This window comes from Natator depressus, chromosome 18, assembly GCF_965152275.1.
Source record: "Natator depressus isolate rNatDep1 chromosome 18, rNatDep2.hap1, whole genome shotgun sequence".
NCBI lineage: Eukaryota > Metazoa > Chordata > Testudines > Cheloniidae > Natator > Natator depressus.
Window position 1 is genome coordinate 2443746 of NC_134251.1, and position 22623 is coordinate 2466368.

General features: G+C 50.4%; 2 protein-coding genes across 4 annotated transcripts in view; one reads left to right on the plus strand and one right to left on the minus strand.

The window, feature by feature from the left end:
- The window catches only part of PHC2 (polyhomeotic homolog 2), a 137707-nt gene that overhangs the window by 59923 nt on the left and 55161 nt on the right, over window positions 1-22623 (minus strand). For all 3 annotated transcript variants that reach the window (XM_074933998.1, XM_074933997.1, XM_074933999.1), the window contains one exon: window positions 6988-7197. In XM_074933998.1, the coding sequence (XP_074790099.1) occupies window positions 6988-7110 (123 nt within the window). In that variant the 5' untranslated portion in view covers window positions 7111-7197. The remainder of the gene's footprint in view (window positions 1-6987; window positions 7198-22623) is intronic.
- On the plus strand, window positions 13205-17506 carry LOC141974367 (small ribosomal subunit protein uS5-like). The gene is given in 2 exon segments (XM_074934043.1): window positions 13205-13288; window positions 16977-17506. Coding segments are annotated over 2 exon segments (588 nt in total). The 3' UTR covers window positions 17481-17506.

Consider the following 22623-nt stretch of genomic DNA (forward strand, 5'->3'; position numbering starts at 1 on the left):
CTCTTCTTTGTCTGTGGAGCAGACAGAAGGGGCCTTTCAGCCTGTGCTGGTTGAGGGTCGTGCAGTTGTCTCAGAGTTGGTTCTGGATTCAGCTAAAGCCCAGGAAGGGAAGGGTCCTAAGTTTGGGTCTGCTCAGGAAAATGGCCCTGTAACTAGGTCGCATCCAGTTAGGGTCTATGTAGAATCCCAGAGACCAGACAATTCTGGTGCTTGTATTTTGTCTGTTGCTAGTGTGTTGTGGGAAAGGGTGTCGCAACTCTGTCTAATCAGGGTGAGATCCTAGCCAGGGCACAAGGAGAGCGTGAAGGTGATGTGATTGTGTTACCTATGGAGGGTGTGGAAACCTGTAGCAAGAAGGAAAAGATTCCTGAACTTGTGTGTGGCAAAGGGAAGGAGAAGGCTTCTGACCATTTATCTAGGAAGTCTGTCAGTTTGCCTGAAAGGGGATTGTGTAGGAATCCACCGGACGGGCCATAGGTAATTCTGGATGTAAGGGAGACCCAGAAAGAGTCTGTTGTTGCTCAGGAATGTGTTCCTCTAGAGCAAGCCCTAGGTAAAGAGGGTAAGAGCAGAATTTCTGGGAGGGGTGAATTGTTGCATAGAAAAGCCCTAGGGAAAGGAATCCTCATGGAGTCTTTGCAAGCAGTTTACTGCAACTGAAGGGTGTGAAAGTGATTTAATCAAGAAAGTTTCAGTTCCTAACAGCCAGAAATTTTCTGTTGTGAATGGATCCACTGACTGTCCTGTTGAAAGACCCAGTGTGGATAGCTTTGAGAAGGTCTCAGATGGAGTGAAAGCTGTTAAGAAACTTAAACAGTCCTATAACCAAGTGGCTGTGTTTGGCCAGCTTGTTGGGGGGAAGACCCAATCCAAGTTTGACCCCCTGGGGTTTTGGGGTGGCCAAAGGGCGGGCCGCAGAAACCTTCCCACATGCGGCCTGCGAGTGCTATCGACCACCCCCGACCTAAGGGAGGGCGTGAAACTGGAAGGGCCTGGTGTAACTCCTACCAAGGAATGGCAGAGACGCTGGGGCATCCATGGGAACGTTGGTGGCTTCGAACTTCCCCAGGTCACCGCCTAAAGTGACCCCGCTCAGTTCGATCTCGAAGGGGGGAGAGATGTGACGAAGTGGGACTGTTCGTAATGGTTCCTCCGAATATTGTGGGGGTGCCTCAATTTCCCTTATGCAGTTCTTAAGTATCTAGGTGGTGGGGTAAGGGTGTATGATCACTGCAGAGCCCTAGAGGGCAGGTGTGTGCAGGGGTCTGGACACAGAGAATGGCCGACACCCTGTTTCCTGGCAACTGATGGCCTGGACCCTTCCCCCCTGCAAGGTGAGAGCTAAAGGGTTGGAGAACAAAGGAGTCAGGTGACCTCCTGGCCTGGGAAAGGAACAAAGCCCAGAGGAGGGGGGGCTGGAGGGAGTTTCAGTTTGGGGCTGGCTAGGACATGGAGTGAAGGGCAGACGTGGTTGTCTGGCTCACTGCCCTCCAAAATGGACCCAGCTGAGGGGTCCTGTTCTCTGCACCTGCAAGCTCTGGTTTAGACCATGTTCCTGTCGTCTAATAAACCTCTGTTTTACTGGCTGGCTGAGAGTCACGTCTGACTGGGGAGTTGGGGTGCAGGACCCTCTGGCTTCCCCAGGAGCCCCGCCTGAGCGGACTCGCTGGGGGAAGCGCACGGAGGGGCAGAGGATGCTGAATGCTCCGAGGTCTGACCCAGGAAGGTGGAAGCTGTGTGAGCTGTGTGTCCTGCAGACAGGCTGCTCACAGAAAGGAGACTTCCCCAGAGTCCTGACTGGCTTCATGGGGAGCAGTTCCAGAGCATCGCCCGGGGACTCCGTGACACATGTTATTCCTTGACTTTAGCAAAACTTTTGATACGGTCTCCCACAGAATTCTTGCCAGCAAGTTAAAAAAGTATGGGCTGGATGAATGGACTATAAGGTGGATAGAAAGCTGGCTAGATCATCAGGCTCAATGGGCAGTGATCAATGGCTCCATGTCTAGTTGGCAGCTGGTATCAAGCAGAGTGTCCTGGGGCCAGTTTTGTTCAATATCTTCATTAATGATCTGGAGGATGGTGTGGATTGCACTCTCAGCAAGTTTGCAGATGACACTAAACTGGGAGGAGTGGTAGATACGCTGGAGATAGGATAGGGATAGTATACAGAGGGATAGGATACAGAGGGCCCTAGACAAATAAGAGGATTGGGCCAAAAGAAATCTGATGAGGTTCAACAAGGACAAGTGCAGAGTCCTGCACTTAGGACGGAAGAATCCCATGCACCGCTACAGACTAGGGACCAAATGGCTCGGCAGCAGTTCTGCAGAAAAGGACGTAGGGGTTACAGTGGACGAGAAGCTGGATATGAGTCAACAGTGTGCCCTTGTTGCCAAGAAGGCTAATAGCATTTTGGACTGTATAAGAAGGAGCATTGCCAACAGATCGAGGGACGTGATCATTCCCCTCTATTCGGCATTGGTGAGGCCACATCTGCAGTACTGTGTCCAGTTTCGGGCCCCACACTGCAAGAAGGATGTGGAAAAATTGGAAAGCATCCAGCGGAGGGCAACAAAAATGATTAGGGGGCTGGAGCACATGATTTATGAGGAGAGGCTGAGGGAACTGGGATTATTTAGTCTGCAGAAGAGAAGAATGAGGGGGGATTTGATAGCTGCTTTCAACTACCTGAAAGGGGGTTCCAAAGAGGATGGATCTAGGCTGTTCTCAGTGGTAGCAGATGACAGAACAGAGAGCAGTGGTCTCAAGTTGAAGTTGGGGGAGGTTTAGGTTGGATATTAGGAAAAACGTTTTCACTAGGAGGGTGGTGAAGCACTGGAATGCGTTACCTAGGGAGGTGGTGGAATCTCCTTCCTTTGAAGTTTTTAAGGTCAGGCTTGACAAAGCCCTGGCCAGGATGATTTAGTTGGAGATTGGTTCTGCTTTGAGCAGGGGGTTGGACTAGATGACCTCCTGAGGTTCCTTCCAACCCTGATATTCTATGATTCTATGATTGTAGAGCGTTCCATAGGACCTGTGGAGCAGTTATCGCCCACGGTCTTCATCCTGCAATGTGAGCTGTGCTTGCTGAGCACCTTGAAGATACAGACTGAGACCTTGGACTTGACTCTGCTCTGTGGGAAGGCAGCGTAGAGAGTAGGAGATGGACTGATTGGCTGATGTGCTCAAGGTTGCTGAGTAGACAGGCTGTACTAGCTGGAGTTTCTCAAGTACTGAAGGCTTGGTGCCTAGGTCTATCACTGCATAGATCCAGCTGGAAGGTGGTGAAGGTATGAATAACAAGAGCCAAGTCCTCACCTGCTAGCATGAGACAGTGTCTCAGCCAACTGGAGATGGGAGAAAGCGTCATCCACAGACACTGCTATGGAAGAGCTCAGAATCAGCGAGGAAGGCAGGAGCTTCCTGAACCAGCCCTGAATTGGCCAGTTGTGGGTGTGAACGTGCCACCAGAGGCAAACCCCTCTGCCTAGAGCATCACTGCTGCCACCTTGGGTTCAGGTACAAAGGTGCTTGTCCCAGTATAGCTAGTCCTATGGGGGAGGGGAATAAGCTAGACTGGTCTAAGGCACCTTTATACAGTATAAGCGCATCCCCACAAGGATGGGGGCTGGAAGCGGTATAACTAAGGCTATGATTTAGTCACGGGTATTTTTAGTAAAAGTCATGGACTGGTTATGGGCAATAACTAAAAAGTCATGGCACTTGACCTGTCCATGACTTTTACGAAAAATACCCCTGACTAAATCTTAGGTGCTGGGGGCGCTCCTGCGGACGCTACTGCTCTGTGCGGGGGGGCGCTCCGGAGCCCTGCCGCTGCTGCTGGGGCGGGGCAGCCTGGGGCACCACTGTTGCTCCTGGACAGCGCATGGGACCAGCTGCCTGGGGCCACCAGAGCAGCAGCCAGTGCGGCTGGCCCGAGGGCCACCCCAGCTCCTCGGGCAGCCCTGGGGCCAGCTGCACCAGCCACTGCAGAAGTCACAGAGGTCCCGGAAAGTCATGGAATCCCTGACTTCATGACCTCTGTGAAAGACTCGGAGCCTTAGTTATATCAGTAAAAACTCACACCGCAAACTGACAGCAGAACTGTGTGTAGAGCAGGCTAAACTACACCAGAATATGTGTCCACACCGGGGCTGCTGCTGTTCAACCACATCAATTTAAATCAAGAACTGATTTAGGTTAAAACCAGTGCAACTTTCCCAAGTAAACAAGGCCCACACTTTGCAGGGGAACTAAAGACACAGACCCAGCTTCCAACCACTCTGGCTGTGTCCACACAGGGATCTGCCCCCGTCTGACCAACCTGCTGCCAGGCTGTGTATGGACAAGGCCAAAGGCAAAGACTGTCGCTTTGAGGGGTAAATCCAGGATAATTTTCTGCAGCTGCAAATCTCTGAGCCCCCAAGAAGCCCAACAGCCACAGAAGACCCAGCCCAGGACATTCCTCAGGCCCACTCCGTGGTGCCAGACGGCTCAGACCCGCAGCACCATGGGGAGGTGCTCAGTGACAGGAAGCCTGTGAAAGGACCAGGCTCAGGGATAAGGCAGGGGGATGGGGGGAGCAGAGGGGTGCATCTCCCCTCGAGCACAGGACAAATGCCCTACCCCTGCCCCCCAGGCAACCCTTCAGCCCTGGCTGCGCAGTGACCACTCCCCAGGTTGGGCTGGGGTGTTTCTGGAGCTCCCAGCATTTCCTGCCAGCACCCAGTGCCAGCTCCCCACCCCCTCCTGAGGAGAGGGGGGATATTGCACCCCCCTCCTGCTGCCTCCCCCTCACTCCCCATCTGCACCCCCCACCACCTGCTCCACAAAATTTCTCTTGGGAAATGGCGTAATGTTCTAAAATCTTTTGAAGTGCAGGAAGGCCATTCACACTGGGTAGGGGTATCGGGCCGTGGTTGTGAAAGCTCACCGCCTCCCTCAAGGTACATCTGGACAGATTCTCTATCCCAGTAGGAACTGGGGCAAATAGCCCCAGGGACATATCCGAGGTGAGAAAACCTGGATTTGTGCTGGAAATGGCCCAACTTGATTATCATACACATTGTAAGGAGAGTGATCACTTTAGATAAGCTATTGCCAGCAGGAGAGTGGGGTGGAGGGAGGTATTTTTTCGTGCTTTGTGTGTCTAAAAGATCTTCTACACTTTCCACAGTATGCATCCGATGAAGTGAGCTGTAGCTCACGAAAGCTTATGCTCAAATAAATTGGTTAGTCTCTAAGGTGCCACAAGTACTCCTTTTCTCTTAAGGATGGAGATTCCACCACCTCCCTAGGTAACGCATCCCAGTGCTTCACCACCCTCCTAGTGAAATAGTTTTTCCTAATATCCAACCTAGACTTCCCCCACTGCAACTTGAGACCACTGCTTCTTGTTCTGTCATCTGCCACCACTGAGAACAGCCGAGCTCCATCCTCTTTGGAACCCCCCTTTAGGTAGTTGACGGCTGCTGTTAAATCCGCCCGCCCATCCCACCGCACTCTTCTCTTCTGCAGACTAAACAAGCCCAGTTCCCTCAGCCTCTCCTTGTAAGTCATGTGCCCCAGCCCCCTGATCATTTTTGTTGCCCTCCACTGGACTCTCTCCAATTTGTCCACATTCTTTCTGTAGTGGGGGGCCCAAAACTGAACACAGTACTCCAGATGTGGCCTCACCAGTGCCAAATAGAGGGGAATAATCACTTCCCTCGACCTGCTGGCAATGCTCCTACTAATACAGCCCAATATGCCATTAGCCTTCTTGGCAACAAGAGCACACTATTGACTCATATCCAGCTTCTCATCCACTGTAATCCCCAGGTCCTTTTCTGCCAAACTGCCGCTTAGCCAGTTGGTCCCCAGCCTGTAGCGGTGCATGGGATTCTTCCGTCCTAAGTGCAGGACTCTGCACTTGTCCTTGTTGAACCTCATCAGCTTTCTTTTGGCCCAATCCTTCAATTTGTCTAGGTCACTCTGGACCCTTTCTCTACCTTTCTCATGGTCAGAGGCCTGGAGTACAGTAGAGGGCGCTGCTTGACCACAGCCCCTACAGCCTGACGGGGTGCTGGTGAGGGGGCTGCTGTATGCAGCTGGTCAAAGGGGCCTGGCCCTGCTCTGGCTGCAAAACCAGGGAACCCCAGAATGTCTGAAGCTGTGGCGGGAAGCAGCGGGGACTGGGAAGTGACCACGAGAGCTGACTGGGTGCTGATTTTCCCCTGACTGGGGAGGGCTCCCTAGGCAAGCAGGGAGAAATTCCAAGTGCACCGGAAGGAAAGAGACCCCAGGGTTTGTGAGTGGAAAAGTCCCACTTGCTGACAAACATACAGAATCGCAGAGTCATTTCTATAGCTCCTGCTAGGTTCAGGCCTATTGCTCTGCAGGACTTTTCTAAGGGGTCAAGGCCCCATCAGAAATGAAAGCACCAGGATGGGGTAAAGCCTCTGGACGAATAGAACCGACTGCCCAGCCAACCTCATGTTCTCATTGAATGCCTGTGGGGAGGGTGCAAGTGTCCCTCATCTCACCCAGAAGGAGGCGCCGAAGGGCTGGGGTGTATAGAGCCTCACTGGTACCAACGGATCACGGATACATGTGACACAGAGCTTGTCCGGTCAGCGCTGGGATCTCAGTGCACAGAGCTCGTCCCATCAGCGCCGGGCCTTGGGGGTCTGAGTGTGCAGAGCTTGACCTGTCAGCGCTGCGGATCCGGGGTCTCAGTGTGCCGAGCTCGTCCGTCAGCACTGTGCCTCAGGGGTCGCAGTGAGCAGAGTTCGTCCCGTCAGCACCAGGGCTCTGGGGTCTCAGTGTGCCGAGCAGGGTCTCTAAGAGGATGTGAATGGGGAGCATGGGGGTTGCCTGGTATTTTCTCCCATCCCAGCCACCCAAGAGTGACACTCAGCTCTAGGGCACCCTGGATCCTGCCCAGTCCTTGGCACCTCTGTAGCAGCACAGCCTGGATCCCACCCCCACCCTGCAGCTCCTTACCTGGACGGTCTGGCGGTCTGGGATCCCGCTGTACACGGAGATCTGGGGCCCCGGCTGGCGCCCGCTGCTGCTGCTGCTGGCGGTGCTGGAGGGAGGTGGGACCTGCAGCTGCTCATTCTCCATGGTAACGGTCCTGGGCACCGACGGGGGCAGGAAGAAGGAAATACTAAGGCCGAGGTGGTGGGAAAGGGGATTCTGGTCAGGTTAGAGCTGGAAGGAGACAAAAGTAGGCAGTCAGGCTTGGGGCAGTCCCAACCCCTCATACCCCAGCTGGGGCACTGACCCCTCTTACTGGCCCACAGCTGATGAGATGCTGCAGCCATGAGGAATTCTGGGGCCACATTCTCTGCTGCATGCAGCATCAGGAGCCAGGTACGGCCTATCTCTGGATGCAGGTAAGAACAGACTTAGGGCTGCTCTAAACTGTGCCAGCTGGCTGCAGTCCCCAAGGAACCAGCCTGTTCCAGGCAGTCTCTTTCCCTGCCCCTTCCTTCCCTCAACACATCCCCAGCCCCCTGACGCACACACGGGGCTGCCGTAAGGAAGGTGCATGTAGGAGCTGATTCTGCTGGCTCTTTGCTGGCTAGGGACCCGAAGATCTCAAAGCACTTTGCAAAGAGGAATGAATCCAGTCTCACCAGCTCTCTGGGGTGCGCTGTGAGGATAATTTGCCCCTTTAAACAGAGGGGAAAACTAAGGCACATCGATTCCAAGGCTAGAGGGACCACTGTGACCACCTAGTCTGACGTCCTGCACAGCACCGGCCAGAGACCTGCCCCACAATTATTCCTAGAGCACAGCTTTGAGAAAACAGCCAGTCGTAATTTAAAAATAACCAGTGATGTAGAATCTACCACAATCCTTGCTATATTGGTCCAATGGTTAATTACTCTCATTGTTAAAATTGTACCTTATTTCTATTCTGAATTTGTCCTGCTTTAACTCCCAGCCATTGGGTTGTGTTAGACCTTCCTCTGCTAGACTGAAGAGCCCGTTATTACGTATTTGTTCCCCATGTAGATACTTATAGATTATGATCAATTTAACCTTAACCTTCTCTTTGTTAAGCTAAATAGATTCAGCTCCTTGAGTCTACCATGATAAGGCAGGTTTTCTAATACTTCAATCATTCTTGTGGCTCTTCCCTGAATACCCTCCAATGTATCAATGTCCTTCTTGAATTGTGGGCACTAGAAGTGGACACAGGATTCCAGCAGGCCGTACCAGTGCCAAATAGAGAGATCTGCTCCTATTAGAGATTTTCTGGTTTATGCAACCCAGGATCACACTGGGAGCTCATGTTCAGCTGATTATCCACCTCCCCCCCCATTGCTTTTTCAGAGTCATTGCTTCCCAGGATAGAGTCCCCCATCCTGTAAGTATGGTCTACATTCATTGTTCTGAGTTGAATACATTTACATTTAGCCATATTAAAATGCATGTTGTTTCCTTGCACTCAATTTACCAAGGGATCCAGGCTGCTCTGAATCAGGGACCTGTCCTCTTCATTATTTACCACTCAACCAATTTTTGTGTCATCTTCAAACTTTATCAGTGATGATTTTACCTTTTCTTCTAAGTCATTGATAAAAATGTGAAATAGCACAGGGCCAAGAACCAATCCCTGAGGGACCCCACTGGAAACACACCCACTCAATGATGATTCCAGGTTACAGTTACATTTTGAGACCTATCAGTTTTTAATCCATTTAATGTGTGCCAGGTTAATTTCATATCATTCTTCTTTAATCAAAATGTTGTGCCGTACCAAGTCAAACACCTTACAGAAGTCTATTACTTCTACACATGACCTTGATCAACCAAACTCATCATCTCATCAAAAAAAGAGATCAAGTTAGCTTGACAGAATCTATTTTCCACAAACCCAGGTTAATTTGCATTAATTACATTATCCTCCTTTAATTCTTTATTAATTGAGTCCTGCATCGGCCACTCCATTATCCAGTCGGGGATTGATGTCAGGCTGACAATTTCTTGTTGATCCCATTTACCCTTTTTAAAAGTTGGCACAACATTAGCTTTCTTCCTGTTTTCTGGAACTTCCTCAGTGTTCCAAGACTTATTGAAAAGCAACATTAACAGTCCAGCAAGCTCCTCTGCCAGCTCTTTTAAAACTTTTGGATGCAAGCTATCTGGACCTGGTGATTTAAAAATGTCTAACTTGAGTAGCTTCTGTTTAACATCCTCCAGAGATACTAGTGGAATAGAAAGAGTGCTATCATCACCATATGTTGAGACTATGTCATCTGTTTTTCCCCAAATACAGAACAGAAACATTTATGAAACACTTCTGCCTTTTCTGCATTATTATTGATAACTATACCATTTCCATATAGCAATGGACCAATACTATTGTCAGGATCCTTTTTGTTCCTAATATATTTTAAAAACTCCTTCTTATTGTCCTTAACTCTGCAGGCCGTAGAGTTCGCCTTGCGTCCCTTTGCTTCCCTTATCAATTTTCTACAGTTCCTAACTTCTGATTTATATTCATTACTATCAATTTCCCCTTCACGGCATTTTTATATTTTTATTTTTATTTGTTGCAGCTGCCTTCACTTCTCCTCTACTCCAGGCTGGTTTTTTAACCAGTATGGCCTTGATTGTGGCTTTTGGGGCATCTTGTAAGGTGTTCTTAAAAGGTTCCCAGTTATCATTCACATTTTGTTGATTAAATTCTTATTCCTAGCTGAACTGGCTCATAATGGTTTTCAGCTTTGTGAAATTGGCCTTATTAAGGCACCAAGTATATATATTATTGGTCAGGTCTTTATTCTGCTTACATATTATGAATGTGATCAAGTCATGATGATTTATACTTAAGCTACCATTTATTTGTAGTTCCCAAGGGTTGCATAGCATATTAGTGGGAATAGAACTGTGCTGTCTTGTTACCCAGTCATGTGCCTTTACCACAATCCCATCCTTCTGTAAATGCTTGTGTAACCATGCTAACACAATCTGGCTCTTTGTCACCCTTTAAGTGGCTGCTTCATGAGGCTGCTACGGACTTTGACTAGCTTAGTTTGTCCCCTTAACTCAGGCAATAGAGGGTCACTCCTCTAGATGCAGAGGACTGGCGTTCAATTCCAGCAGACAGCCCAGCCAGGAGTGCTGTTACCAGTGACTTTCGTGAAGGGACGCCTGGGGAAGTTTAGCTTGGCTGGCTGGAAGGCACTGCAGGTGCCTCCTCGTAGGAGTATCCTGGGCATAGGGTAGGTTTATTAGCAATCCTGAGGAATTGGGGGCAGGTCCCAGCCCTGGGCCTTATGCTACTGTTGGCTACACCAGTGGAGATTCAATTGCCTGCAGTGGAGTTCCTGTGAATGTACACGTACATAGCTGGGCCCAGAAGCCAGCCAGGCAGCACTCTCACCCCGGTCTTGGGGAAGAGACCCTCTGCCCTGAATGAGTCCTCCCTGGAGTCTGTGTTTCATCCGCCTGCTGGAAGGGCATCTCTGACCCTGGCCTGACTTTTGTTTATGGAACCTGGCCTTGTGATTCCTCTAACTCCGGCCTGGCAACTCCTATCCCTGGTGGGCAGACCTCAGACTAGCTGCGACCGCCTACGCCCCAGTCCCTTACGCTGACTCTCATCTTAAGAGATTTCTGGACTGGAGAGTCACTTGGTATGAAATTGTGCATTGAGTCCTTCCCATCTCTGTCTATTTTATGTACACAAAGACAGATAGCACTCTGGCCTGTGTGCACCACACAAGCCATGTGCTTAAATGTCTCTGCAGTCAGAAAGAATCTGGGCCCATATGATACCAAGGAGTGGGAACATTGAGATCTCGTGGTCAGGTTGCCAGGTCCACCCCTTTAAAATGTTTTAAAGTGTTGCCCCTGATGTGCCCAGAGAGTAGTGAAGGGCGGGGGCTGGGCTACTGACTTTTAGGGGGTTGATGTAGAGACTTCAGCCATGGCATCTCCAGCGTTGCCAACTCCAAGCATCCCGAAATCAGGAATCAGGCCCTCTAAAATCTGCAGATTGGTTTAACAATCATGAGATTTTTAAAAATAATAGATCTGGGTTCTCTTTGCTTTCTGGTTCTGGAGTCTTGACGGTTCACATTTTCCAGCTTTTCTCCACAACCGTGAGGTCTAGATAGTCACCTTATAACCAGAAGGGAATCTGGGGGTATCACCTAATCCCAGGTGCTTGGGGTTCCAGCAAAGCACCAACTATCACGAGACTCCCAATACAATTGGGAAGGTTGGCACCATTGCCTTCCAGTGCCAAGAGATGAATCCAGCTGGAGCCCGTCCCTTAGAGATGAAATGACTGGCTGCTTTATACCCCTGCAGGATGATACTGGAGAATGGATCAGATAAAATAAAACTCCAGCTTCCTGGTAAACAGAGTTAAGTCACTTGCCAGCCCTGCTGTCAAGACAAGGGCTTATGAGCTGAATTGGGAGAACAAGCTGGGGCAACACAAGAGCCAGCCTGGGCCCGAATCCTGCATGTTTGTCCGAACACAAAGCACACTCCTTTGCTCCCCTCGGATTTCAGTGGGATCTGGCACCTCACTCCCCTAAACTCCTGGGGAAATCCCAGTGTCCGTCCACATGGTGTCTAGCTTACATGAGGGAAGCACCATAGGGACATAGCAGAGGAAGGGACGTCCTGAGTCACTGAGTCCAGTCCCCTGGTATCGCAGCAATCAAACATCATATAACCCCATTCATACATTTCTCAGGCTCCATTTTAAAGACAGCTAGGTTCTCTGCCCACCCTGCTCCTATTGGGCGGCTGTTCCAGAACCTAACTCCTCTGATCATTAGAAACCTACTAATGTCCAGCCTAGATTGATTCCTGGCTAGTTTATCCCCATTTGTTCTTGTGCCAACATTGTCCTTCAGCTTCAATAGCTCTTCACCTCCCTGGTGTTCACCCCTGGCTGTATTTATAGAGAGTAACCAGAACCCCACTCCAGCTGGGTTCTATGAGGCTGACCAACCCCTGTTCTCCAGGCTCCAGATCAGCTTTCCATGCTGCCGATCATCCTGGCAGCTCTTCTCTGCCCTGTTTCAGTTTGAATTCATCTTTCTTGAACATGGGTGACCAGAATAGTATCTCGGGTTCCAGAGTAGGTCTGACCAGTGCCAAACAGAGAGGTAATATAACCTTCCTACGCCTCCTCCAGAGTTCCTTCTTTACACATCCATGAGTAGCTACAGCAAAGAAAGAAGAGCGAGACTCACAGGTGCTTGGACTCATGGCCTGACCTTGTGGTCTCTCTCCTGGCTAGGGTTGCCAACTTTCTACTTGCACAAAACTGAACACCCTTGCCCTGCCCCTGCCTGACCCCTTCTCCGAGGCCCCGTCCACACTTCATTCCATCCTCCCTCCCTCTGTGTCTCGTTCTCGCCCACCCTCACTCACTCGCTCATTTTCACCAGGCTGACAGGGTCCAGGGAGCGAGCATCAGCCGGACATACAGGCGGTGCCCAGGGAGCTGGTGTCAGCTGGGCAGACAGATGGTGCCAAGGGAGTGTGCACTAGCTGGGCAGACAGATGGTGCCTAGGGAGTGTGCACTAGCTGGGCAGACAGATGGTGCCTAGGGAGCGTGCGCCAGTCAGGCAGACAGAGGGTGCCAAGGGAGCGTGCGCCAGCCTGGAAGACAGATGGTGCCGAGGGAGCGTGTGCCAGCTGGGCAAAAAATCGGTGCTGAGGGAGCGTGGGCCAGCCAGGCAGACAGCCAGCCTGGTAGACAGATGGTGTCCAGGGAGCTTGCACCAGCAGGCAGACAGATGGTGCCCAGGGACTGTGTGCAAGCTGAGCAGAGTGTGCCAAGGGAGCATGCACCAGCTGGGCAGAGAAACAGTGCCAAGGGAGCGTGCGCCAGCCGGACGGACAGACGGTGCTCAAGGAGCGAGCACCAAGCAGACAGACAGGCATTGCCCAGGGAGCATGTGCAAGCCGGACAGACAGACGGTGCCCAGGGAGCGGGCGGCAGCTGGACAGACAGATGGTGTCGAGGGAGCATGCGCCAGCAGGCAGACAGAAGGTGCCCAGGGAGCAGGCGCCAGTCAAACAGACAGATGGTGCCCAGGGAGCAAGCACCAGTCAGGCAGACAGACAGTGCCCAGGGAGTGTGTGCCAGCTGGGCAGACAGACAGTGGCCAGGGAGCGGGCACAAGCTGGACAGACAGATGGTGCCCAGGCAGCAGGAGTTAGTCGGACAGACAGATGGTGCCCAGGGAGCGTGTGCCAGCCAGCCAGCCAGATATCCCTCTCACTGTCATGAAAATCAGCTCCACTGTGGAGTCCGGAGTGAGCAGCAGGACCCTGCAGTGACTGTGATTCAGGGGCTAGGAGCCTCCCATCACTGCAATGGGCTAAGGCCATTTACTGCTCCCCCCGACCAGTGTCCCAGGCCGAGTGTCTGTCTGTGATTTCCCTGGGATCCGGGAGGCAGCCAGCTTGGGACTAAGCAGGTGCTGATGGCCAGGAACCCCCTTGGCATGTGGGAGTTTTCCCAGCTCTTGTTCATTCAGTAGCGAGTACCCACCAGGGGCCAGCCCTGCAGCTTGCCCACCACTCCCCAGGCTGGGCTATTGACTCTGGTGTGGTGGCGGCAGGCTCAGGCCGCAGATCTACAGGTCCTTGTACTTTTCCCAATGACATCTGTTTTCCTTCCCTTGTTCTCTGTGTCACTTGGCCAGGGAGTGGTGGGGACACTGGGCTCCATGCCACCCTGGGGAGCAGGGTCGTGACATTTGCTCGCTTGCCTTTTGACACTGATACCAGGCAGAAGCCCAATTCATTGTGCAGATCTCAGTCTGCAGTCTCTTCACACTCTAGCCTCACCCAGGCCTTGGCTAGCAGAACTAGTGGCTGGTCCTCTGCCCCCATGCTGCAGGGCACAGCAGGGCAGGGCCCAAACTGGCCGACTCCAGTCAAGCTTAGCCCCAAATGGGGCACCTGGGTCTCAAATATTTTGCTGATTTTGAAGAAAACAAACAGCAGTTTTGCCACAGGAAATCCGTTTGGTGGGAATGGGGCTAGAGCAGCCTGTGGTTCAAGGCGGGTGGGGACTGGGCTTCCCGATTCCCCCTTGTTCACCAGCACGGATGGACGCATTTCCCACCATGGGGAGTTCCAGAGGATGGACATGCTGTGCCAAACTTGCTTCTGGTTCCCCCTGCTCTGTGCGGGAAGTGCCCAGGCCTGGCACAGCATAATTCCCCCCAGCACTGGCACTGCTCTCCTGTGTATGGGAGGGGGTGGAGCCAGATTCTGCCCACTTCCCCCACTTGCACGAGGAGAGGATGTAGCAGCCCTGCAGATGCTGCTCTCCCCCAGGAGTCTGGCAGTGAAAGGTCTAACATGATCCAATGGCTGGAAGCTGAACCTAGACAAATTCAGACCAGAAATAAGGTGTACATTATTAACGGTCAGGCAGGGTAAGTATCCACTGGAACAATTGACCAGGGTCATGGTGGATTCTCCATCACTGGCCATTTTAAACTCAAAACTGACTGGTTTTCTAAAAGTTCTGCTCTAGGGATTATTTGGGGGCAGGTCTCTGAACTATGCTAAACAGAGGTCAGACTACAGGATCATAACGGTCCCTTCTGGCCTTGGGAGGGATGAATAGCCAGGATCACCCTGTTTTTCCTTTTAGAAGCTGGGCATCACACCTGTCTTTGCCAGTCCACTGGGAGCTCTCCCATGCCCCAGAGCTTCTATAAGCCTAATAATACCTAGCTTTTATCATGTGTTTTTCATCAGGAGACCTCAAAGAGCTTTACACAGAAGGGCAGTATCATCATCATTATTTTATAGATGGGGAAACTGAGGCACGGGGCGGGGAAGTTACTTTTTCTAGGTCACGTAGCAGGCCAGTGGCAGAGCCAGGAGAATCCTGATCTCCTGAGTCCCAGTCCTGTGCTCTGATCACTATTCCACACTGATTCAAAACTCAATTCCTGGACATGTACATCACCCAGCCATGCTGATCCAGACCTGTTTAGTTCCAGGCCGTGTATTCTCTTCCCTGCTGTTTGTCAACCACGGCATTTACCACTTCCCCTCTCCTACTCCTCTCTCTGCTCACAGCTACCCCCCAAAGCCCTTCTTCTGCTTAGCCCTCGGGCAAGCCCTGTCTCCTTCTGCCCCCAGCACTGGCCTTGCAGCTCTTACTCAAGCAGAACTCCCTTGGACTCGGTCAGGGTTTGGCCTGAGGTTACGCGGCAGCTCCAGCCACCTTCTTTTTCCAGTGGATGCTTCACTGACTCATGAGCCAGATTCCCAGCTGGAGTAAACTGGCACAGATCCAATAAGGGGCTATTGAAATCCATGAAGCTGCACAGATTTACGTAGGCTGAGGATCTGTCCTCATAGATCCTCCTTGGGTTGCCTCTTTCTCCTTTCTCATTACCAGTGCAGGCTTCTCTTCCTGCCCTCAGATCTCTGAGGCAGTCTCTCATGGAGACTCATTAGCTGCTCCTTTTTCCTTCACTGAAGCAGACACCTTCTCCACTAGGCGACGCAACCCCCAGGGCCCTGCTGAGCCTTGCTGAAATTGAAGCCAGTTTATTTATCCCACAGCCTGGCCCTGGCTCCCTCGAGTCTTTTATGGGCTTGAGCAGACAAATGTTGTTGTTTTTTTATGGGCAATCCTGCTGCGATGGGTACAGCAGTGGAAATGGACGTGGAGATGGAGTTTCTGGCAGGGGGCTGGGGAAAGTGGGTTTTACAGCTCCAGGAACTGCTCTGCTGTTAGCAGACAAAGGCAGGTAGAGACCCATGAGCTCCCCTTTGATATATGGCATGGATGTAAATCTCTTCCTCCCTTGCAGACCTCACTCCACACCGTGCACCTTTAAACTGCTCCACTGGGCACCAGAGCGTCATTCCTCTTATGGCGGCAGGCGGCCTTTGGCCCATCAGCTCAGCAGAGTGGAGGTCTCTGAATGACTGACAGGAAGCTCTCCAGGCCCCCCACCTCCACAGCATCCAAATGATGCCCAAGTGAGGGCTGCTCTGGCATCTCACTGGGAGTGGACACCTGTGGGCCAGGCTGAACTGAACCAAAAGGAGCAGATTGCAGCCACCCTCATTTTCAGACCAGAGTTATGGTCTGCTGAGATCCAAATGCCTCTGGGGCCTTCATGGGCAGATTATGGATGGGGCAAAATGCAAGCCTCAGACAGGCAGCCTTAGGCTACGTCTACACTACACAGCTTTTAGTGACAAGGCTGTGTCACTACAGCCGTGCCACTAAGCCACTAAAAGTCACGCAGTGTGGCCGCTGCCTGTTGGCTCTCCTGCAACAAAAAACTTCCACCCCCAACAAGCTGCATTTGTGTTGTCCTCAGAATTTTGTTTATAACAGAGTGATTAACGGGTGATTAAGATAAGAAAGGGCTATTAGGAGGTTTCCTAAAGTTAAACGATCTGTTCCAAGCTTGGTGAGCGGCAAAAAGTAAGTAGCCTAAATGATAGAAAGTAATTGTAGATTTTTCTGCAATTGTTTCAATTGTTCTATTCAAGAGGTGGTAACAAGTTACTGCTATCTTTCTTTGAGAAGAGAACTGATATTTTAGACAAAGGAAATACAGTAGATCTAATCTACCTGGATGTCAGGAAGGCATTTGATACAGTTCCACATGAGAAATTATTAGTTAAACTGGACAAGATGGGGATTAATAAGAGAACTGAAAGGTGGATAAGGAACTGGTTGAAGGGGAGACTGCAACAGGTAATATTGAAAGGTGAACTGTCAGGCTGGAGGGAGGTTACTAGTTGAGTTCCTCAGGGATCAGTCTTGGGACCAATCTGATTAAACATTTTTTATTAATGACCTTGACACAACAAGTGGGAGTGTCCTAATAAAATTTGCAGATGACACAAAGCGGGGAGGTATAGCCAATACAGAGGAGGACCGGAATATCATACAAGAAGATCTGGATGACCTTGTAAACTGGAGTAATAGAAATGGAATGATATTTAATAGTGCAAAGCTATTGGTGACTACAATGGTCATGTTGGCCTTGGTGTAAAATGCTCCAAGGAAGTTGCCACTGCTATTCGTGTGGCAATCATCTTGGCTAAACTATCCATTGTACCAGTACGATGAGTCTACTGGGGTAACAAGATTGGCAAGCCTCATTGTGTACCTTGCAAGGTTACTGGTCGTTGTGGGTCTGTTCTGGTGCATCTGATCCCAGCACCCCATGGTACCCGAATTGTATCTGCCCCTGTTCCAAAGAAACTGCTGATGATGGCTGGAATTGATGATTGCTATACTTCAGCTAGGGGTTGTACTGCTACACGGGGCAACTTTGCTAAAGCCACCTTTGAAGCACTCTCCAAGACCTACAGTTATCTGACCCCTGACCTCTGGAAGGAGACTGTGTTCACCAAGTCTCCTTATCAGGAATTCACTGATCATCTGGCTAAGACCCACACCAGAGTCTCAGTGCAGAGAACCCAGGCAGCTGCTGTGGCAACTACTTAAATGTTTTTGTACAAAATAAAGTGATAAGTGAAACAAAAAAAAGTGCAAGGTCATGCATTTAGGGACTAACAACAGGGATTTTTGCTATATGCTAGGGACTTATCAGTTGGAAGTGACAGAGAAGGAGAAAGACCTGGGCATATTGGCTGATCACAGCATGACTATGAGCCGTCAATGTCATGTGACCATGAAAAGGCTAACAGTCCTGGGGTGCATCAGGAGAGGTATTTCCAGTAGAGATAAGGAAGTGTTAGTACCTTTATACAAGGCACTGGAGAGACCTCATCTGGAGTATTGTGTGCAGTTCTGGTCTCCCATGTTTAAGAAAGATGAATTCAAACTGAACAGTGCAGAGAAGGGTTACTAGGATGATCCGAATAATGGAAAACCTACCTTAGGAGAGGAGACTCAAAGAACTTGGCTTGTTTAGCCTAACCAAACGAAGGCTGAGGGGAGATATGATTGCACTCTATAAATACATCAGAGGGATAAATATCAGGGAGGGAGAGGAGTTATTTAAGTTAAGCACCAATGTGGACCCCAGAACAAATGGATATAAACTGGCCATCAAAAATTTAGGCTTGAAAATAGGCGAAGGTTTCTAACCATCAGAAGAGTGAAGGCTGGAGCAGCCTCCCAGGAGGAGCAGTGGGGGCAAAAAATCTGACTGGCTTCAAAACTGAGCTTGAGAAGTTTATGGAGGAGATGGTATGACAGGACTGCCTACAATGGTGTGTGGCCCATTGTTGACTGCCTGTAGCATAAATCCACAATGGCTCGAGATGGGACATTAGATGGGGAGGGCTTTGAGTTACTACAGAGAATTCTTTCTCACGTGTCTTCCTCATGGGTCTTGCCCACATGCTCAGGGACTAACTGATCACGATATTTGGGGTCGGGAAGGAATTTTCCCCCAAGTCAAACTGGCAGAGACCCTGGTTTGTTTGTTTTTTTTTGCCTTCCTCTGCAGCATGGATCATGGGGCATGGGTCACTTGCAAGTTTAAACTAGTGTAAATGGTGAATTCTCTGTAACTTGAAGTCCTTAAACCATGATTTGAGGATGTAAGTAACTCAGCCAGAGCTTAGGGATCTATTACAGGAGTGGGTGGGTGAGGTTCTGTGACCTGCGAAGTGCAGGAAGTCAGACTAGATGATCATGATGATCACTTCTGACTTCAGTAAGTGTACCTGAGTAAGAATAGACATTACCATTTTAAACCTAACCAGTGTCCCATAAGTGACTTGCCACAAGATGTCAGAACATGTTAGTATTGCAGCTGAGTGGGTCTAATATTTAATTTTCTTTCTTGATACAGGAATTAGATTTTGTGCTCCTGTCAGATAATTTCTAAGTTATTATCTACAAAAACACTAGAGTTTTCAGTTGCCTAAGTAGCCCTTGGAATCATGGTTGCAGTCCCCCCGCAATCTGAAATGGCACCCCTGTGGGCAGGCACGGAATCCCCCCCCCATCCCATGTGTGACCCTTTTGGCTTGACTTGAGCCACCCCTCCCCCCAATATAGAAGTCAAACTACACCTATGGGGACCGTGGGTCTTTCCAGTCTGGATCTGAATGTTGCAGCTCGAACCCATGGCTTGTGCAGCCCCTGGAGACGATAGGGCCCAGCACAGCATGCTCCAGGCTGATCCAAGCAGAGGCAGAATGAAATAACACTTAGCACTTGTGTAGGAATGTAAGACCTAAAAACAGCCACACTGGGTCAAACCAAGGGTCCATCTAGCCCAGTATCCTGTCTTCAGACAGTGGCTGATGCCAGGTGCTTCAGAGGGAATGACCAGAACAGGGCAATAATGAAGTGATCCATCCCCTGTTGTCCAGGATCAGCTTCTGGCAGTCAGAGGTTTAGGAACACCCAGAGCATGGGGTTGCATCCCTGACCATCTTGGCTAATAGCCATTGATGGACCTAACCTCCAGGAACTTATCTCATTCTTTTTTGAACCCACTTATACTTTTGGCCTTCACAAAATCCCCTGGCAACAAGTTTCACAGGGTGACCATGCATTGTGTGCAATAATACTTCCTTATGTTTGCTTTTAACCTGCTGCCTATTCATTTCATTGGACACTGCTGGTTCTTGTATTACGTGAAGGGGTAAGTAACACTTCCCTATTCACTTTCTCCACTCCAGTCACAATTTTATAAACCTCAATCATATCCCCCCTTAGTGGCCTCTTTTATAAACTGAACACTCCCAGTCTTTAATCTCTCCTCATATGGAAACTGTTCAATACCCTAATCATTTTTGTTGCCCTTTTCTGTATCTTTTCCACTTCTAATATATCCTTTCTCAGATGGGGCGATCAGATCTGCACGCAGTACTCAAGGTGTGGACGTACCATGGATTTATAAAGTGGCATTATGATATTTTCCATCTTATTATCTATCCCTTAATGGTTCTTAACATTCTGTTCACTTTTTTGACTGCTGCTGCCCACTGAGCAGAGTTTTCAGAGAACTATTCACAACTCCAAGATCTCTTTCTTGAGTGGTAACAGCTAATTTAGACCCCATCATTTTGTACATATACTTGGGATAATTTTTTCTGATGTGCATCACTTTGCATTTATCAACACTGAATTTCATCTGCCATTTTGTTGCCCAGTCTCTCAGTTTTGAGAGATCCTTTTGTACCTCTTCGAGTCTGCCTGGGAATTAACTATCTTGAGTAGTTTTGTATCATCTGCAAATTTTGCCACCCCACTGTTTACCCCTTTTCCCAGATAATTTATGAATATGTTGACTAGGACTGGGCCCAATACAGACCCCTGAGGGACACCACTATTTACCTCTCTCCATTCTCAAAACTGACCACTTATTCCTACCCTTTGTTTCCTGTCTTTTAACCAGTTACCGACCCATGAGAGGACCTTCCCTCTTATACCATGACAGAGGAGTGACACAGTGGGCCAGTGGCAGGGAAGACAGGTGTTCTTATGCCCAGCCATGTGCTTTAGCTGCTGGACCACACAGAGGTCACCTGGGTGAAAACTCATAGATTCCAAGGCCAGAAGGGACCATTGTGACCAGGGCCGGCTCCAGGCACCAGCGAAGGGCTGGCACTGTGTGCGTTATTGGGGAGGCACGTCTGGGTCTTCGGCGGCAATTCAGTGGTGAGTCCTTGATTCTCTCTCTTCCCCTTCGGCGGCAATTCATCGGCAGCTCAATCGGGTTTTTCTTTTTTTTTTTTCTTCGCCGCTTGGGGTGGCAAAAAGGCTGGAACAAGCCCTGATTGTGACCTCTGTACAACATAGGCCAGAGACCTGCCCCACAGTAATTCCTAGAGCAGAACTTTTACAGAAACATCCAGTCTTGATTTAAAAATTGTCAGTGATGGAGAATCCACCACGATCCTTGTCAAATAGTTTCAGTGGTTAATTAGTGTCACTGTTAAAAAATGTATGCCTTATTTCCAACTTCAACTTCCAGCCAGTGGATTGTGTTGGAACATGGAGCACTGGGTCCTGAAGTCTCTGCAGTGGACACCCCAATATCTGAGCTGGCACAATGCAGATCCAGCTCCAAAGTTTAAGTGTGGTTTGAGTAACCCCCACCCACCCTGCTTGTCACTCTGTCTCCCACTAGTGGAGACTGGGGCACATATAGAGGCTGAAGAGATCATCACAGACCAGGTTCAAGGAGACCAGCCTTTTAGCCCAGGCAGGAATAACTCATGCTTTTAGATCCTGAGGCCCCAGGTTCAGTCCTGCTGCTGCCAACCAACCTGCCCCAGGAGCAGAGCATTACATTTGGTTCCTTGGTGCTGGCTGAGGATTGGCTTTAACTGCCGGTGAAAACAGCCACATGCTGGACACCCTGCTGCACCTGTTGTGTTGGCCACGAGTCGGAGCACATGCCATGGAGACAGATCGAGAGCAGAGGGAAAACCAAAGTGCCTCCAGAAACGCAAGGGACTGTGACAGACTCGGCCAGGGCCCCCATCACCCTCTGCTCACCCAACAGCTAGCGCTGATTTAATTTCTCCTTCTCATGGAGACGAAGGCGTCAGTGTGCCAGCAAGAGGAGCCTGTGAGGTCCAAGAGCCAGAACCCCACTGCCCTGCTCCTTGTGGGGCTATCTGCACCTGGGCCAAGTGGGTGCCAGGCACTAATGACCGGGCAAGCTAGGGGAGAGTCCTGGCTTGGATAGCGCTCTGTGCCTACTTTGCATAATGTAAATGGCAGGGCAGGGACACACCTAACCCTGCCCAGGCACCAATTCATGCAGGATATTTCTCCCCCGTGTAGGCTGTGGACCCCACTGTCACATTGCAGAGACTGGCTGCCTTGGATGAGAAGGGATTGTAGGACGTGGGACTGGACCAGCTCTGGAGACTGGGGGCCAAATGCAGAAGGGATGTAACCACTGGTATGAGTTACAGGGGGCCAGCAGAGCCTGCTTTCCCAGATACACGGGACCTGCTACAAGCCCTGGAAAGGGAGGGAGAGAATGTTTGAGGGGCCACAGCCAGGGACAATGGGTGAAATTAACAAAGACTGAATCTCAGGGAGGACTTCCAGATAGATCCAGCAGGATCGCCTCCAAGGGGAGGGCTGGGAGTCCTCCACTTAGGATATATAAAGCTAAGCTGGATACAGCGCTGGGGATGAGCTAGCCTCGTGGAGGGGGTGGACATGATGGCCTTTCTCATCCAAGGGCCACCACGGTAAAGGCAGTGGGCTTGGAGTCAGGGGCTCTGGGTTCAGATCTGCCATGGAGCTGTGGGCTCTTGGGCAACTCACTTAGCCTTTCTGGGCCTCAATTCCCCAACTGTGCAATGGGGACAATCCTTCCACACATGTAGGGCGCAGCAAGAATTGGCCCCCCGGGGACTGCAAGGTGCTCGGACACCATGGGGACATGGGCTGCAGGAGCAGCTGGAGAGATGCATAAAGCTGCTCTTTCCTCTGCTGCTTGTGCACCTCAAACGTGCTGGGATATGTGATCTTGGACCTGCACTGGCCCCATACCTGGTTATCTCCTGATCCCTCAGTAGAAGTGCAGGAGGCAGCCACCTTGCTGCTCTTTTTGCATGTCTGGCAGGGGCTGCCCCACAATGGGAGCCCAGGCAGGGATCTCACACCATGCTTGCTGCTACAGAATCACACTGGGATCCCC